At 39.1% G+C, this 14,988-nt stretch overlaps 1 protein-coding gene across 1 annotated transcript in view; it reads right to left on the bottom strand.

Annotated features, from left to right (window-relative positions):
• GRB14 (growth factor receptor bound protein 14) overlaps window positions 1-14,213 on the bottom strand; it is a 143,265-nt gene extending 129,052 nt beyond the window's left edge. Inside the window, exons 1-2 of the mRNA XM_035304662.3 lie at window positions 13,852-14,213; window positions 12,487-12,619 (exon numbers count right to left, since the gene is read on the bottom strand). Of these exons, the coding sequence (XP_035160553.1) occupies window positions 12,487-12,619; window positions 13,852-14,042 (324 nt within the window). The 5' untranslated portion in view covers window positions 14,043-14,213. The remainder of the gene's footprint in view (window positions 1-12,486; window positions 12,620-13,851) is intronic.
• Window positions 14,214-14,988: the final 775 nt, after the last annotated feature.

Below are 14,988 nucleotides of genomic sequence, written 5' to 3'. Positions count from 1 at the left end.
ACATTTATCCTGACCAGGCTCTCTTTTAACGTCTAACAACATCAGACTCTTCCTGGAAAATAAACCAAATTTCACTTTTCAAAGTTTCTTTACACATTTGATATCATTTATATTAAAATATCAGTACGTTTCCAAATATTCTACCCCTTAATAACAATGACTTCTTTGCTCTTTGTCCATTTGTTTCTCCATTTATTTGTTTTTTCATCCAACAAAAATTAACTGAGGGCTTGAGAAGGGCCAGACATTATTCTACATGCTAGGGGTTGAATAAATAAAACTTACTCAATTAAAAAATAGTTCCTGTCTTCAGAGAGCTTATGTTCTACTAGGAAAAGGCAGTAGATAAATGCATATATATGTAAACATAACACACGTCAGATGATAAATGCTGGTTAGGAAAATTAAACAGAGTGAGGGAGAAGAGGGAACACAGAGGTGGTGGAAAGCAACGTGAATCTTTGAACTCCATCAGAGCTACAATAATCTTTAATGATCTATTAATCAGTAAATCAGTTAAGGACCTCATGTAATACAAGTGAAAATGACAAATTAGAAACCATCTGACATGATAAAGATTTGTCACCCAATCAGATCCATTAATTTTATCAATTTCTGAAGAGTTTCAACAAAGTTTTACCATCAACAAAGATTTACCATTAGCCATTAATGATTTTTTACTCTTCAACTTAAATGTACTTTGTTCAAACTAATACACTCAGAAAAATGTGTTTTTATCATACATTCGACAAACCAAAATACAAGGTTTCTGCATGATTTCTTTACAATTTTTTTCCCTAAGATGCTTTTGTTTTATAACATATTGTGCATAGATTTTCATCAAAGTTTAAAGTTTCAGATTTAGTTTACCCAAGAAAATGTCAGCCATATAACTGGAAAAGTTAATCCTCACTCTGAAAGAAATTGGCAAATTAGACTTATACTTTGTCAGATAAAGTCCAACTTTACTCTTCAACTCAAATTAGTTACATTTTGGCCAGTCACCAGTTGCTCACACCTGTAATCCCAGCACTTTGGGAGGCCAAGGTGGGCAGATCATCTGAGATCAGGAATTCAAGACCAGCCTGGCCAACATGGTAAAACCCCATCTCTAGTAAAAATGCAAAAATTACCTGGGCATGTTGGGGGTTACCCATAATCCAAGCTACCTGGGGGGCTGAGGGAGGAGAATTGCTTGAACCCAAGAGGTGGAAGTTGCAGTGAGCTGAGATCACGCCACTGCACTCTAGCCTAGGCAACAGAGTGAGACTCCATCCCAAAAACAAACAAACAAAAACAAATTAGTTATATTTTGAGAAAAATACTTTAAAAACACTAAAAAATAAATTATGAATTATATCTTAGAAGAGAAATAGCTAAAAGCGGGTCAACATTAAAGTAATACATTGATGGTGCCTATGTCCTATCAGCTAGGAACAAAGCAAAGCAACCCTTTATATATTCCGGCTTCCCAATGCTTGGTTCATGCCTTGGATACATGGGAAAAAAAAAGAAAAGAAAAAAGTTAAATTAATACAGAACTAAAAGTTCTGGGGAGTATGATGAAGTGCTAAGCAGTATGTAGAATTCCTTTGGCAATTGTGTTACTGTACATTTTCACCACTAGGTTTCAGCTTTTGGATATAACTAAATAAAAGTCAGGTATAAAATTAGGAATAGTTCCATTAAATGTAGTAGTCACCATGATAAAAATTTCTTATGTTTTTCAAGAATGCACATGATACTTTTAAAAGATAGTCCAGTAGCTATCATATCATTTTTTAGGAATTAGAAAATATTACAATATTTTATAATAAAATGGAATATGAATTGACAGAAATTGGAATAAAGAGTTTATCATATGATTTGCTAAAAGATTTAAGTACAATATTGAATAACACACACAAAATTTGAAAGAAATCATGTACATGTTTTATTCTCTAGTTTTAACCAATTTATCTTGAAAAGTTTGGTAGTCTCCAAAAAGATTTCTGTAAACATTTTTAAAAATCAGTTACTAACTATGGCAGATACTGTGGCACACCATATAAACCCACCCCCTTCAAGACTGAAGTACTCATTCTCCCAGCCCTTAGAGTATCAGCCACTGAGACCTGTGGCTAAGGCCTCCCTGTCTGCCATTGCACTATGCTGAAGAGACTTGCCATGCCCAAGGTCTGGCATTTCTCAGGCAGCCAGCACCTCTGCCCTAATTCTGAACAATTCTGTAGGGCCAATCCAGCTCCAGAGCTCTCCTATGGGATCAACTAGACTTTTGCTGTGGCTGTGCTGCAGCCCAACTTTTCCCTGTGTCCATTCCTACAAGTATTGTGTCCATTGAGCTCTCCCCAGCAAACTTCCTGCAGGCAAACTGTGCTCCCAGCCGACTTCAGAAATAACCTCACTGGCAGCACTAACCTATAATTATATCAGGTGTTTGTAGGTGCATTTTCTTTCAACTACTGATGCATCCTATAAATAAGTATGCAGAATAGCAGAGAATACATTTAAATACATAACAAAAGGCAATTTCAGCATTCAGTATTTCTCACTGATGCACTCCTTGCTTTGCTCTTAAGAAGTTCTCCCTCAAGGGTTATTATACATTCTTTGACAACAGTCAGGACATGAAAGAACTGAAGTCAAATATTGAAAATTGAAAAATGAAAATTGTGATTACCCCCTTCACACCATCACATATCTGAATTCAGAATATTTCAACACTGGTCAAAAATCCTCATTTCTACCATTTCTCTTAACAGAAAGAGGCTTAAGACATTAAAAAGGAACTCCTTCTGATTTGTGGTGCTTTCATTAATCATTAAAGGAAGATTTCCCTGTGTGTGATGCTCTGGAGGTTTACATGCCCCAGGGTAATGCACCATGAAGGAGTTACTGGGAGCACAGGTGGGTTCTAAGGAAGTGAAAACTGATTCTCTTAAACCTATGTTTGTACAGCCCTTGAAAAGTCTTCAGGTATTTTCAAAGGGTATATGTCTCCCCATTTCCATGTGATGAACACTGACCTAAATAATTCACCACTGACATTAATTCTTAATAATTAAAACATTTGCTAGCCCATAACTCTTTCTCTGAGAGACTTATACTATAAACCTAACTGATATTTCCACTTAATCTTTTCTAAAGCTGTACATCTTACGAACACACAGTAAACTGAAAGAAAATACAACAGTTCACTGAGCACTCACTTATAATAATACTACATAAGAAATAATGTATACAATCAGAAATATTTCAATTAATTTCATTACACATAATCAAATTTTCATAGGCATTAAATGAAAGCAAAAGATATGTACTGTTAAAATCCAATTAGTTCAGGATCTATAATATAATTTTACTTTTGTACTATAGAGAAATAATTATCAAGAAAAAAATTAAACAAATAAAAATGCAATTTTATTTTTGTAAATAGAATCTGTTAAATTTATTTTTTTCTAATTTAATGAGGATGATTGATCATTATTAGAATAAACATGTCAAAATATAATTTGATAATATTAATTTTAAGTATGTATCTTGGTTAATCCATTTACTCATTGGTTTTTTCCAGGAAAGAACTCAAGAACAATAAAGTCAAAATAATTCACATAGAGGGAAAAAGAATAAAACAACTAAACCAAATAGATAATTGGACAATTCAGATTATGGTAAGTAGAGCCAAGGAAACAAACTGAGAAATGATATGGAAAATTAAAAAAAAAATTTAAATACAGGCTACTTATAGGCTAGTTAAAAAAAAAAAAATCTCCTTGATGAGGAGATCTAATACCGAAGTCTAGAGAATATAGAGGAATCAGCTATGTCAAGAGCCAGGGAAACAGGTTCCAGACACGGAAAACAGCCAAGGTAAAGTCTTTGAGATGGAAAAAAAGTTTGCTAAGTTCACAAATAGACAGAACTGTGTCTGGAGTCTAATGAACAAAGGGTAGAATGTAGATGAGGTTTCAGAGGTAGCCAGGGACCAAACCATGTAGAGTCCCCCCAGGCAAAGTAAGAAATGTGGATTTTATTCTAAGGTATCAACATTCTTTAAAGCAGGTGTGTTTACATTTCTGAAATTTCCCTGTAACAACTATATATTGAATGAACCAAGATAAGCTAACAAAGAAGAAAAAATGCCATTTATGGGGCTCCTGTAAGTGAGCAGACAATGGCTTAAATTAGGATGGTAGCAGCAGAGATAGTGAGATGTATATAGATTAGAGCCTACCTTGATGACAGATGTAGCAGTACTTAACAAGACCAGAAAGTAGACTTCATGAATTTTGGCTTAAGTAATCAAATAGATGATCTGAGGGTGGAGCAAGATAAATTTAGAGAATTCAGAGGTTATGACAACCCCATACCTTTTTTTTTCTTTTTTTAGACGGAGTCTCATTCTGTCACCCAGGCTGGAGTTTAGCGGTGCAATCTCAGCTCACTGCAACCTCTGCCTCCCTGGTTCAAGCAAATGCCCTGCCTTAGCCTCTCAAGTAGCTGGGATTACAGGCACACACCAACATGCCCTGATAATTTTTTTGTATTTTTAATAGAGACAGGGTTTCCCCATGTTGGCCACACTGGCCTCAAACTCCTGACCTGAGGCAATCCACCCACCTTAGCCTCCCAAAGGGATGAGATTACAGGTGTGAACCACCACATCTGGCCAACCCCATACCTATTAAGCCAAGCAGAGCCAAATGTGTATTGGACCTATGCCAGTCTCAAGTGGTCACATCTTATCTCACATCCTTATTTCTAAGTTTAGATAGTTGGTCCTGTACTTTAACTTCACCCCTCAAGCTGGCTCCTACCAGATGTGATTCCTTTTCTGATTCTACTTCTAATATTTCAACTTTGACTTTGATGCACAATTTCTAGTTTAACCAGACCCTTCTGCCCCAGTTATTTCCATGAATGGGACTCCTGTGCCATGTGTCCTATGTCAACCCAAACATGTTCTTTATCAAAAAAAAATATGGTCACTATAGGGGAATACCTGAACAGAGGCTGAGAGGGAGCTTCTAGGGCTAGTGGAACGAAAGAAACCCCGCTTTCCATGACTCTGATATCTGCTGCACAGGAGTCATTACTGCTTCTACAGCCATCAGAATCACTTGCTCTAGGAATACAATAAAACCGTAGAGTTTTCAGACACAGAAAGGGTGAGCAATGGGCTGATACGACACTCCTCATCTGCAGTAAGACTGTATTAAAAACCAGGTTTGCTGATTCCTGTTCCAGTATCATTCGATCACATCCTATTGACTCACATATTTCCATAGAAGCAATATTAAAAAAGAGTGCATTCAATGTTGTAAGAGTACTATATTTTGGAGCCATTATGGGTTTTAAAACTTTGGCCTGACAACCTAACCACTGCATGTAACATTACATCTATGGAAAAAATGTATATGAATAAAAGGCCAATTTATTAAATATCTTTTGGAATACAAGCATTAGTAAACTGGTTAACAATATTAAATCTCCTATGTGTGTTTATTTTTCTTGTGGCTTTGAAAAATATTAAATGAGCAGGCCAAAGAAAAGGACAAGAAGTAAAGGATGTTCTCCCTATGTGAATCCTGCCATTTCTCTTCTAAATTAGTCCTGAACCCTTTCTTTCTACTCCTTTGCCTTGGCAAAGATTTGTGGACACTTCCTGGGGTCTCCCTTGAGCTGACCTTTATCTGGAATGCCAAAAGGCCAATTCTCAGGTCTGCTTATCACCACTGAAGTACACATAAGTATATACCTATACAATAGTGTTTATTACTATTTCACATAAGCTGACATTTTTTTCAAAGCAATATCCATAAGACTGCAGAAATCTTTTTTATATTAATTAAAATCCAGTTATATTGAACCATGGATGACTCCAATTTTCTTTCTCTTGACAGAACATATTATATGCCCCTAGGGAAAAACAAACCAGAAACTGGGATTTCAATAAAGTTAAAAAGAAAACTCATATTGTAGACAAACTTTGGACTGCAAATGTACCCTGCAAATTAACCAAAAATTAGAGGCGACCTTCAAACTGGAAATAAAACCTTGACAAACAGAAGATCTGCTAAGGGATTTAAGTTTTAAAATAGGAAAAGAAAGCTATCTTCTCCTACAGTGAAGGTAACTAGAGTAAGATGGGAAGGATCCTGAGTTGGTAGCTCCTGTCATCAGAGGTTAAGAAACCTCAGTAAGACCTAAGCTCAGGTCAATGGCCAAGGAAGCTGAGAAGCCCTGAAGGATGACATCAACTAAAACTACTGTCCAATAAATATGCCTCATGTACATTAAGTAAACTGAGACAAAGGAACTGGACACTCTGAACTGGATACATGAAGTCAAACAAACCATTTGGTGGATTATCATATATCATATAAACATGATTAGAATGAGTGTTTGTGTCCCATTTGAGATCTTTTTTCCCCTAGGATACTAGCTGTTCATTGTTTTCTCCCTGCCTCCATTTGCCATACCTACTAAGCCTGTACCTCCTTCTCACGTTACCATACCCTTGCAGAGTGAACAGTGGTCCAGGACCCACTGTCCCCTTGGCCACATCTAACTGAATAGGAGCTGGACATTCTGGACTTACATACCTCTCCATATAGAGTTTCCAGTCACTTACCAAGTACTGAACCAACAGTTGGAGGAAAACTTGGGAGCAGCCACTTGGGGCCGCAGGTGCTACACGAAATCAGGGCAAGCAAGAATGCAAAGAAATGTCAAAAATGATGTGAATTTGCAAGAAGAAGCAGAGACTAAGTGGTACGTTTGTGGGAAAACAAAAGAGAGAGAATACAGAAAGTGATTTTTGCTGACTTTCTTGTTCCCAATTCCAGCCTTTCATGAGACCAGTGACCTTTTGGTCTTCAGGTACTACAACATAACCTTTCAGGCTGGTTCATTTGGGGTTCTGTTTTGTCTGAACAATCAATATCTGGCTACAATACCAACTAAAGGCCATTTATAACATTCTCACCTTTGTCAACAAAACAGAATTGTCCTCAGTTTTGAAAGGTCTAATTGCCTCAGTTTGAAAGTGGCAGAGAATAAGAGTACACTGATTTTGTATACATGTCAAAGAGAAAAACATATAAAAAATCAAATTTCTGGCCGGGCGTGGTGGCTCAAGCCTGTAATCCCAGCACTTTGGGAGGCCGAGGCGGGTGGATCACGAGGTCAACAGATCGAGACCATCTTGGTCAACATGGTGAAACCCCGTCTCTACTAAAAATACAAAAAAAATTAGCTGGGCACTGTGGTGCGTGCCTGTAATCCCAGCTGCTCGGGAGGCTGAGGCAGGAGAATTGTCTGAACCCAGGAGGCAGAGATTGCGGTGAGCCGAGATCGCGCCATTGCACTCCAGCCTGGGTAACAAGAGCGAAACTCCGTCTCAAAAAAAAAAAAAAAAAAAAAAAAAAATCAAATTTCTATAACCTTCCCCAGAACATTCCTATTCAGTGGGTTTTGTAGGAGGTCCAACTATTCATATTTTTAATAGGCATCCCCGCTGGTTCTGAGGAAGGTGGTTTAATGATCATACTTTGAGAACCACAGCTGTAAAGCCTTCTTCAATACTGCTACAAAGATCTGTACACTTTCAAATTCTTCTCCAAAAACATTAGATTCATCAAGTGCCAGCATTCAAAAGTAGCAAATTGCCTTTGAAAAGATAGATTTGTTTGAAACCCTAATTGGAGAGAGTATTGTCTCTATTATTCTTTCTGCATATATGTTTTGTTTCACATTAAATGGGATTTTGTAAAATAGTTCACATGGCCTAAACACAATTTATGATGTTGTTTCCATCAAAAAATGAATTGAAACTTCCAAAGAGCTAATTTTCAGACTTTTGAAAGCTAAGCACTTCGTAATTTGAGAATTCCATGAGCCATTCCAATGAGAAAATTCAATTATGAATGGTTTTAGATGATACCAAGGAATTATTGTTATTTCTGTTAGGAAATAATAGCATTTGGGTTATAAAAGAAAATTCATTTTTTAGAGATGAATACAAAACTATGGAGAGACGCAATGATGGGCTGTCCAGGATTTACATCAAAATACTTCAGCAAGGAAAACACACTTTTTTCAAAAAAGAAATAGATGGAGCAAATGAGACAAAATCTTCATAATTGCTGAGTGTGGAAAAAATAAAATATGTACATAGAGTTTCTCTTCTCTTACTTCTATGTATACTAGAAAAATAAGTACATGAAATTTCAGTTAATGTAGCAGCCACATAAGATTCCTACAGGACCACACATACAAGTTCAGCATGTCCAAATTGGAATAATTACTAACATCACAAAGGAATGATGTAAGAGATCCTTTAATTTGGGGACAGAGATCTAATTATCCTTTGAAAGTCTGTGACATGCTAGAGTAAAGAGAAATCAAAAGCCAGAGCATATGGAAAACTATCTTTTTTTATTATTTGAGAGAAATTTTTATTTTTCTGGATATACCAAAAAAAATGCTTAATTTAATAGAGAATAGACTAGAAACAGAGTGGTGAGGGACAGAACACATTGAGACATAGTATTCTTTTTGATCTCCCTTTATGTAAACTGTGGAAGCATGGGCAAATCCCTTCTGGTTTTTGCACATTCTTTTTGTAATCCTGAAATGCAGGTGACATACTTACTTACTTGTGTTCCCATGAAATAATATCCTGTGGACCGTAAACTACACACAAAAGCTGGTTATTCATAATACTAATACATCTTATTTGATAATAAAATCAAACATTTGATAGATTTCTCAGACCAATTTTAGGGAGAAGATGGAGAAGAAAGCTGGAAATAAAAAACACAGTTACATTTTGGGAAGAAATAAAAAGAGGAATTTCACGTCCTTAGATGAATATTAACTAATGGCATTTGTCTCTCTTGTTCTTGTGTTATGAGGAGAGTTGCAACTAACAACACTGGTATACATGTATTTATTGTATTACTCTTATTTACAGTCCTCGCTTTCTTTAGAAATTGTATCTTCCTTATAAAGGGCTGTCAAAGCCTCAAGAAATCCAGATGTCAGGTGCTGGCTGTGCCACATAGCATTCCTTAAACTCAATTTACACATCTCTGAAAGAACATTGAAATAGAGGATCTGAAAAATCTCACCCAACTAAAAACAATTTTTAATAGTATTTTTTAAATCTCTAAAGCCTTCAGAGGCTTTATTCTTACTTAGCTCTACAACATAGTCCTGGGAAGCAATTAACCAGAGTTACTACACAGGCTATGTTCAAGCACAAAAATTACCTAGGGGTCAACGAACAAGACAAGAATTCATTCTGCTAGAAGAGCTAAATAAAGATTTCTAATTCTTTGCTTTTCTTCAAACAATAGGTGTTTAGGGTTCATTACTAACAGATGATTTCCTGATAAATTTCAATCAGAAATTAGGAAAAAAAGAGATTAAGTTTATAATGGAAGTCACTTTTAATATAAGTAACTTTTCTGGACCATGTATGTAAGGGAAGGCATGCTTTAAATCTGCTTTATTGGTAAACACAAAGAAATATGGCCAGCACTGTAAAAAGAGGAAAAGGGAATAAAGAATATGGATTCTCTCTTATTCTAGCTTTCATTAAAAAATAATAGTACTGAAAGCCTACAGTATTGTATACTTTGAGACATTTTATTTGCAAAAAGTGATAAAGCATTTTCACTTTTTTTCTGGCTTCAATGCACTTTACCACTCATGTGTTATGTAGGCATCTCAAATAATAAACAAAATTTATGGCTTGTAAGATGATTTTTGACTGTGGTTCTAAAAGGCCAGATGAAATTTAACATTTTTAGTTTGATTCTCTCAAATTTTCTGGTCATTGATTTGTAAATAACAAGTACAATTATTTTCTTCATTTTTTTCTATGGGGAGAAAAGAATCGCTAAAATGACTGGAATGGTTAAATAGGACAAATGAGAGAAAATATAAAGAAGAGAGACATCTCCTATAACATTTCAACCACAAATAATACACAGTAGGACCTTTTACATACAGTCACTTACATCATCTCAACTGAAGGTTACAGATAAACTGGGCCAAAACACCATCTTGTAAAAGGGTAATGTATGTCGCAAAGGTAGTGAGTTGGGGACTCACTTACATAGAGCCATCTATTCTCAAAATCTTCCTCATTTCAAAGAAACAAAATCTTCCTCATTACAAAGAAACCAAAACAAAAGAATCAGTCCTCAATGCAAAGTCTAGGTGGGGAGAACAGGAAACATAAAAGAAAGTAAAAAGCAGCCTCCCTCTTCCTCAACGTCGGGGTACCCTTGTCTTCATAGAGCTCTCAACCCTTGGGTCAAGGCAAAGATCAGCAAGAAGGGCCCTTCAAAGGTGGGGACAGGCTTCTGGGATTGATCTTTGAAAATCAGGCTGGGACTCTCTGCTCAGGAAACAGCACAGCTGTGTTGTGTGGGTACAGTGCTCTCTGAGAAGGTCATTGTGGACACAGGATAAAAGGCCAGAGCAGAAAACCTACAGGGGTCAATAAAAACATCACGTTTTCCCCATTTCTAGTTTGCTATTTTTCCCCCATTTTCCAATTTAAACCTGATCTGAAGAAATGTCATCAGTCTCTAAGATGTCTTACCCTAGTCTGATGACTATCCACACATAGGGCACATCCTGCCTTGACCCTGGCACTTTACCCGCTGTTTCTCTTTCATCCCCTATAATAACATAAGCATACCACTACCACTTCCCATTTTCTATGCAAATCAAACCTGGCATCACCAACAAATCTCTTAGACACAGGCATTCTGCAAGTGTCCATTCATAGCATTAAAGTGAGTCAGCCCAGATCTCTTTCCCTTTACTTCCCTTCTAGTTCAGACTCTACCCCCTATCACAACCCCAAATCAAAACCCTAATTTTTATAAATATCTTGCATGATATTATTGCTTAGGTAGAGGCCTTATTGCCTAGGATGGGGTAAGAAATATAAAAGATCATTAGTAATTTGGGAACTACCTATTAAACTCTTCCAGATGACCATGCCGTCATTAGACATTTCCTTTTCTTACTCTCAATCCAGAATCCTTTTTTTCTACTATCACGGCACACAGTCAAATCTATCATCCTTATTTCCATCTTCTATCCAAACTGAAAAGTGAACTCTCAAAGAGCTTGGAAGTTTCACTAGGGTTGTTTTTTCCTTGGGATCTGACTTTAAACCTCACCCTGATAATAAAGATCTCAGGAGAGTCTCCTCTTTGTCTATCTCCCCAACAGTCACCCACTTAAGGGCTTATTTCTCCTTTTAAAAATGCAATTCAGAACATAGTTCTGCTTCTAGAAAAATTTACTCCCATTTTCTCCCATTCTTACCCAAAAACATGATTATCAAGTGACTTCAAACCCCTCCCCCACAAAGTATATACACAGGGCTTCTATCAAACATATTTCCTGCTGTTTCTATTATTGCTGTATATGATCAAGAATTCACCTGCTTTCTAAGGTATTTCCTCCATTCCTAAAAGTATAAACACACGTAGTCGAACCCATCAGAGGTAATAAAGGTGCAGAAAGAAGAAAGAGAATAATAGATGTGGTAAAATGGCCAACTGCCTTGTCCTCTCTGTTCATTATCCTTCTCTCACTGCAAGTATCTAGCTATTTAAATTTATTGTTTCCACCCTTGTAAGAACAAGTTGCATTTCATCTAGTGAGACTTCTCTTTGTTTTGGTCAAAACTGGGAGAACGTATATGATAAGAGATAAATTATTCTACGAGACACTGAATATTTTTCCCCTCAAAATGTATAGCCATGATGTATTTTCTGTTAGTTGCTTGGTCCTTAAAATCTAATTTGCTTAAGTCAGTCCCAAACTAGAAACTTAAAAGAAGAAAATCATAAAAATACAGTCTTCTAATTATCAATTACAAGTAGTCTGTCTTCTGTAGCCAGAGCCTCCAAAGTGAGAAATCCACTGAAATGAAGACACATTGACCCTAAACTCCAAGTACTTTTTGCCATAGTATCACTAAATCACTTTCCTTTAGTAAATGAGGTTGGCTTTGGTTAAAAATGTGAAAAATTAAAGAAAGTATTAAAGGAAGCAGTCAGTCTGTTTCTCACATCATTACCACTGCCTGCCCAGCTCCAACCTCTGCCCAATTCCTGGCTTAAAAATGATCTCATCTCCTACCTATCTGGTGAACAACAATTGCTCCCAACCACTGTAATTTATATATATATATATATATATATATATATACATAATCTCTTTTAATCCATCCCAGGACCCTTGGAGGTAGGTTTTAACATTCCCATTATACACCTTAAAAAAATAAGGCCCAAAATGAAAATAATGCCAAAGGACTATGTCAGTCAACAGAGTTGTTTAACAGAGCCCATTCTAATTTTTTGTTGATACTGTAAATTGTGGAAAATCTTAAAGACTGGATGGATTCAGAACTCCTAAGATTTTTGAATTTTAAAATTTAAAAGTGCATACCTGTTTTTTCCTTGCATTTTCTTTGGAAAACAGGTCTGCTGACAACACAGATGTAAATGGAGAACAGCATAGCTCAGGAAAAGGGTTTGGAATAGATGGCATTTCCAGAACATCAAGATCTTTCTTTTTTCTCCTGAAGTAAGAGAACATAGGATGTAATTTACATAAAACAGAATGTAAAATATAATTGCTGTCAGGATTTAAAAGTGTGCTAAGGCCAACATGTACCACTCTGTGACAAAGCTCGTATTATATAAAGTATACAGAAAAGGTCTGTGATGTACTCTCTATGGGTCAAAATACAGTATGTTAATTAGAGATGAAAAAAATCTCTTATATTTCTCTCTCTCTCTCCTTTTCTCTCTCTTTTGCCTTTAAATCACCAGGCATGGAAACTCTATCCCGTTTGATAAACTGACTATACCATTACTAATGCAAACATCACCCTGAGGAGTCAGACATTGTTAGGCTTCCACTATATTGACAAAGTCTCTAAGTTACATTTAGTGCATTCGTCCTTATGATATTTTACTAATCACTTTTGGAAGTTATCATTTATTAATTATAGCTGTGGTTCATCTCACTTCAAATTTCATTCACAATGTTGCCCACACACAGTCTGTTGACATTTCAATTGCTTATAGATATTAAACAGTGAGGCAGTGTTTTGAGGACGTAAGTTAATAGAACTTGATAGTATAAACCACTCTAGTCCACTAGAAAGTAATTTTAACTTCACTGAAGTTGGAGTGCTTTGAAAATCAGGGAAAAAAATGTAACGTTTAAATGTATGAATATAAAGGACTGCAGATTTGTGAATTTTTGTATCCTTCCCCCCCCCCCCCAAAAGTATGTGCAACTCTAAAGGCACTTAGTGGTGAATGCTATGGATTGGGAAACCTTTTAAAACCTCTATTCTTTCCTGTTGAACAGCAAGACTGCTCAAATGTCAATCCATGCATTGCTTCTACAGGGTCGCTGTAAGACTCTGTGTGGGAGGTGAATACATTTATGCTACGATTTTTTTAAACATATAAAATAAAATAGAGTTTCCTTTGTGAAAATGCAGGGCCACAAAGGAGCAGAAGGTGATCAACCTGCAGCCTGGCCTCCTAGTTTCACACCGATGGGAAGAGGCGAAAGAGATGAGAGCTCTCAATGAAACGGTGATGCTATTTATAAGGCACTGTGAGATCGCAATGTCCTGCTGGTCCGGTAGGAGCCAGCTCAAAGAGGATTGTCTTCAGAGACTTTTACAAACTTGGCCCAGCTCTGGGCACATGGCTCACCCCCTAGGACCGCCTCCTTACCCCCTCGCCGGCTGCCCAGCCAGGACACTTCCCCGCGCCCTCCAGGGCTGCCTACCTGTCTGCAGCACAGCCGCGGGTCCCGTCCGGAGGGGGCAGGAGCGTTCGCGCGTGCAGCCAGGGGGCCGGAGCCAGGTCGTGGGCGTCGCCCCTCCCCTGGGCAGCGCCACACACCTGGGCAGCGAGCGGCGAATCCCGGGCAGCCGCCCTGCCCGCGGCGCTCTGCCCATCTTGCAGGGAAGTGGTCATTGTCGCCGGCAGGGGGGCTCGGGCGTCATGGGAGACCCGACGCGTGGGGAGAACTGGATCGCGCGGCGGGAGGCGAGGTGCAGGCTAGGCAGCCCGAGCGCTCTGCAGGTGCGGTGGCCTCGCAGCCTGCGCTCGGGGCCCGGGCGGCTGAGACAAGCGGCCGAGCAGTCTGCGAGGCGGCGGCGGGGGAGGGGAGGGGGCGGACGAGGAGGGTGGGGAGAGGGGAGGAGCGGCCGGTGGGTGGGGGCCGCGGGCGGCGGGGCGAGGCGCGGAGGGGGTGGGGAGGGCGCGCGAGCGGCGGGCCAGCCCCGCGCGTGGCCCTGGGCGCTCGGGGCCGCTGGCGTCGCTCCCCGGCCGTCCGCTCCGGGACGCTAGGCAGGGACCGCCGCCGCCTCCCCAGGTGGGCCTCGGGACGCGAGGCTGAGCCCAGGGTCTGGGCCGCCCCGGCGGCGCCGGAGGCGGGGACGCAGCCGAGGGGGTGCTCCCGCTGGGCTTGCGGGTGGGAGGGGGGACCGCTGGCGGGACAGGGGTCTGCGCAGCCCTGACCGTCCCACCCTTGCATTCTTCCGCTCAGCGATCTGAGATCACCTAAGCTGTTGCTGGGCCGCCATGACAGTCCCCACCGGGCCAGGAGGCCAGGAGGCCAGGAGGCCAGGGTACCAGGGGGCTGGGTTTGCCCCAGTCCTCCCCCAACGTGCTGCTTCTTCCATCCACTCCGCAGCCAAAGACTGGGGGGCTGCAGGGGAGGGATGGGGGAGCAAGGAGTCCAATCATTATAGAAACTACCGAGATGTTGAGAATTCCCAGTAAAGCATGAGTAAACCTGAAGGTGTCTGAAATTAGAAAGACTATTAGTTTTATTGTAATGAGAGAAGCTTACACTAATGAATTCCATGGTGCCTTACGCTACCTATTCCAACCTCTCAACAGCTCCGTAAATTAGATG

This window comes from Callithrix jacchus, chromosome 6 (genome assembly GCF_049354715.1).
Source record: "Callithrix jacchus isolate 240 chromosome 6, calJac240_pri, whole genome shotgun sequence".
Lineage (NCBI taxonomy): Eukaryota > Metazoa > Chordata > Mammalia > Primates > Cebidae > Callithrix > Callithrix jacchus.
The sequence above is the reverse complement of the archived record's forward strand: the minus strand, read 5'-3'. Positions and strand labels throughout refer to the sequence as shown.